Source organism: Psammomys obesus, unplaced genomic scaffold (genome assembly GCF_907164565.1).
Source record: "Psammomys obesus unplaced genomic scaffold, mPsaObe1.curated_primary_1811, whole genome shotgun sequence".
Taxonomy (NCBI): Eukaryota; Metazoa; Chordata; class Mammalia; order Rodentia; family Muridae; genus Psammomys; species Psammomys obesus.
The window spans coordinates 543,198-547,264 of NW_026596028.1; the positions used below are offsets into that span (position 1 = coordinate 543,198).

Genomic DNA, 4,067 nt, shown 5'->3' on the forward strand with positions numbered 1-4,067 from the left:
TCTGAGACAGCCTGGGCCACACAGTGAGCTCTGAGACAGCCTGGGCCGCAGTGTGAGGCCCTGGGCAACCCAGATATCGTAAGGAACCATCAGGTTTCTGTCTTAGGGGACCATCAGCCTTCACTCTGGGCTCAGGGCACACAGCCTCACAACGCTGTTCCCTTCCTCGGTTCCCACACATGCATGTGCGCGCGCACACACATACACACACACACACACACACACAAGCACACACTCACACTGCTCACACACAGCATCTTCAGTAGGATGGTCACAAGGCAAGTCAGTGGCCCAGGTGGCACACGAACCCGGGCCTTTGACACTCTCACCCTAACTGTGTCTGGGTTCATGTTTTGATGCAGGCTTGCATGTAGCCCAGGCTAGCCCTGACCTCTCCCTGTGTAGCTAAGGGCGCCCTTCCAGCGACCCTCCTGCCTCCAGTTCCCGAGTGCTAGGAACGCCTGCCTTCTTGTTGCGGTTTGTGAGACAGAGTGTGGCTGTGAAGGCATGGCTAGCCCTGGACTCAGTGTGCGAGGTGTACGAGTTCAAGGCCAGCCTAGGCCAGAGCTCCTGTTAGTTCTGTCAGCCCTAGGAACCCAGCATTGGGGACCAAAAGTGCAGCTGGGCATCATTCTAGGGAGGAGGAGGGAGAAGAGGAGAAGAGGGGGAGGAGAGGAGGGGAAGGAGAGGAGGAGGGAGAGGAGGAGGAGGGAGAGAAGGGGAAGCCTGGGGGGAGGAGGGAGAGGAGGAGAGGGGGAGGAGAAGAGGAGGAGAGAGAGGAGGAGGGAAAGGAGAGGGGGAGGAGGAGAGGAGGAGGGAGAGGAGGGGGAGACAGAGGAGGCCTCTCGGAGGAGGAGGGAGAAGAGGGAAAGGGAGAGGAAGAGGAGGGAGAGGGGAGGAGGGAGAGGAGGAGGAGGGAGAGGAGGAGGGAGAGGAGGAAGGAGAGGAGGAGGGAGAGGAGGAAGGAGAGGAGGAGGAGGGAGAGGAGGAGGGAGAGAAGGAGGGAGAGGAGGGAGGGGAGGAGGAAGGAGAGGAGGAGGGAGAGAGGAGGGAGAGGAGGAGGAGGAGGGAGAGGAGGAGAAAGAGGAGGAGGGAGAGAGGAAGAGGGGAAGAGGAGGAGGGAGGAAAGAAGGGAAGGGAGAAGGGATAGGAGGAGAGGGGGAGGAGGAGGGGAAGAGGGAGGAGAGGAGGAGGGGGAGGAAGAGGGAGAGGAGGAGGAGGGAGAGGAGGAGGGAGAGGAGAGGAGGGAGAGGAGGGAGGGAGAGGAGGAGGGAGAGGAGAGGAGGGAGAGGAGGGAGGGGAGGGGAGGGAGAGGAGGGAGGGAAGGGAGGAGGAGGGAGAGAGGAGGGAGAGGAGGAGGAGGAGGAGGGAGAGAGGAGGAGGGAGAGGAGAGGAGAGGAGGAGAGGAGGGAGAGGAGGGAGGGGAGGAGGAGGGAGAGGAGGGAGGGGAGGAGGAGGGAGAGGAGGGAGAGAGGAGGAGGGAGAGGAGGGGGAGGCCTCGGCCCGTACCCCACCCACCCCCCCACCCCCGGCCCAGCGCGCCCGTTCTTCTCTCCCCCCCCCACCCCCGCAGACGCCGAGGAGTCACGCCCCCTGTGACTGTCCCCGCCTTCCCGCCCAGCCCCGCGCCATGGCGACATCCAAGTTGCCCGCGGTGCCCGAGGAGGAGACCACCATCCTCATGGCCAAGGAGGAGCTGGAGGCGCTGCGCTCGGCCTTCGAGTCGGGCGACATCCCGCAGGCCGCGTCGCGCCTGCGGGAGCTGCTGGCCACCACGGAGAGCACCCGGCTGGAGGTGGGCGTCACGGGCGAGTCGGGCGCCGGCAAGTCGTCGCTCATCAACGCGCTGCGCGGCCTGGGGGCCGAGGACCCCGGCGCGGCGCTCACGGGCGTGGTGGAGACCACCATGCAGCCGTCGCCCTACCCGCACCCGCAGTTCCCCGACGTGACGCTGTGGGACCTGCCGGGCGCCGGCTCGCCGGGCTGCTCGGCCGACAAGTACCTGAAGGAGGTGGACTTCGGCCGCTACGACTTCTTCCTGCTGGTGGCGCCGCGCCGCTGCGGCGCCGTGGAGAGCCGCCTGGCGGCCGAGATCCTGCGCCAGGGCAAGAAGTTCTACTTCGTGCGCACCAAGGTGGACGAGGACCTGGCGGCCACGCGCAGCCAGCGGCCGTCGGGCTTCAGCGAGGCGGCCGTGCTGCAGGAGATCCGCGAGCACTGCGCCGAGCGCCTGCGCGCCGCGGGCGTGCACGAGCCGCGCATCTTCCTGGTGTCCAACCTGTCGCCCGCGCGCTACGACTTCCCGCTGCTCGTGTCCACCTGGGAGCACGACCTGCCGGCGCACCGGCGCCACGCGGGGCTGCTGTCGCTGCCCGACATCTCGCTGGAGGCGCTGCAGAAGAAGAAGGACAGGCTGCAGGAGCAGGTGCTCAAGACGGCGCTGGTGTCGGGCGTGATCCAGGCGCTGCCCGTGCCGGGGCTGGCGGCCGCCTACGACGACGCGCTGCTCATCCGCTCGCTGCGCGGCTACCACCGCAGCTTCGGCCTGGACGACGACTCGCTGGCCAAGCTGGCCGAGCAGGTGGGCAAGCAGGCGGGCGACCTGCGCTCGGTCATCCGCTCGCCGCTGGCCAGCGAGGTGTCGCCCGAGACGGTGCTGCGCCTCTACTCGCGGTCGTCGGACGGCGCCATGCGCGTGGCGCGCGCCTTCGAGCGCGGCATCCCCGTGTTCGGCACGCTGGTGGCCGGCGGCATCAGCTTCGGCACCGTCTACACCATGCTGCAGGGCTGCCTCAACGAGATGGCGGAGGACGCGCAGCGCGTGCGCATCAAGGCCCTGGAGGAGGACGAGAGCCCCGCCGAGGTGAGCCTGGAGGCGGCGGGCGACAGCGGCGTGGAGAAGCGGGCCTCGGCCGACGGCGCCAGCGAGGAGGCGCCGCTGTCCACCCGCCGCAAGCTCGGCCTCCTCCTCAAGTACATCCTGGACAGCTGGAAGAGGCGCGACCTGCCGGACGACAAATGAGAGCGCGGCCCCCGCCCGCCCGCTTCCACCTCGCCCCCGCGCCCAGCCCTTCAAAAAGCCAGAACGACCGCCCGAACCCGCCTCCTGTGGTGCTGCGAGCGCGCGAGCGAGCCAGCGCGCGGCGGGCGGGGCCCGCGGGGAGGGCGCGGACGGGGCGGAGCGCGCACGGCGGGCGTGGGGCCGAGGGAGGGAGGGCGGCCCGGGCTCCCCTTCGAGACAGGAGTCTCCAATGCCTGGAGGCTGGCGCGTGCGCTGTGTGTGCTGTGAGAGAGACCTGGATGTTGGGCGTGGAGCCGGGCCCCGCCCCGCGCCTTCTCCCAGCTCACCCCGCGCGACCCTCACAGCGTGCACTCTGGTTCTGACCGTCCCATAGCGCTGAAGTCGTGCGCGCCGGCGAGGACCCGGCTCCGGCAGGGCCCGAACCCCCGCTGGGAGAGGTCCAAGTTTGACCCTCCCAGAGAGGGGCGCTGGTGCACGCTGTAGCCCCAGATCCTGAGCTGCAGCCCGGTCTGCAGAGCGAGTTCCAGGGCGGCCGGGCCACACAGAGAAGCCCGACCTTGAAATAAATCCCTAAAAGTTTCCGCGGGCGCAGAAGCCTCCGAGGCCGGGTGTCTGGGAGGGACGCACACTCCGGAGCCGCAGAGCCAGCCCGTGAGGCGGGACGTGGAAGCTGCGGCTCGGACGCGGAGCGGTGGCAGGGCGTGGACAGGACCGGCTGCCCGTGACCGGGTGACCGGCGGGTCCTGGAGGCCCTGGGCCGGCTGGCCGGCTCCCTGGAGCGGGGGGCCTCAGCAGCAGAGACGGGCCCTCGGAGCCTGGCTGCGGGGTGGGAGGAAGGGCTGGGGTCCAGCCTGGAGCTACACTGCGGGAACCCTTCCAGCGACGCGAAGGCTCTGGAGACCGCCCAGGCGGGTGGCAGACGGGGGTGCGGGACACGGGAGCTGGGCTTACCCAAGTGGGCGCCATCTGCTTCCTGAGGACTCCAGGATCCATGGATGGCGGATGGTGCTGCCCCCCCCCAATCGGGGTCCCTTCCCCTGGGAGA

General features: G+C 68.8%; 1 protein-coding gene across 1 annotated transcript in view; it reads left to right on the forward strand.

Annotated features, from left to right (window-relative positions):
* Irgc (immunity related GTPase cinema) overlaps positions 1–3,082 on the forward strand; it is an 8,627-nt gene extending 5,545 nt beyond the window's left edge. Inside the window, exon 2 of the mRNA XM_055620695.1 lies at positions 1,574–3,082. Coding sequence (XP_055476670.1) covers positions 1,574–3,022 — 1,449 coding nt within the window. The 3' untranslated portion in view covers positions 3,023–3,082. The remainder of the gene's footprint in view (positions 1–1,573) is intronic.
* The last annotated feature ends 985 nt before the right edge of the window (positions 3,083–4,067 follow it).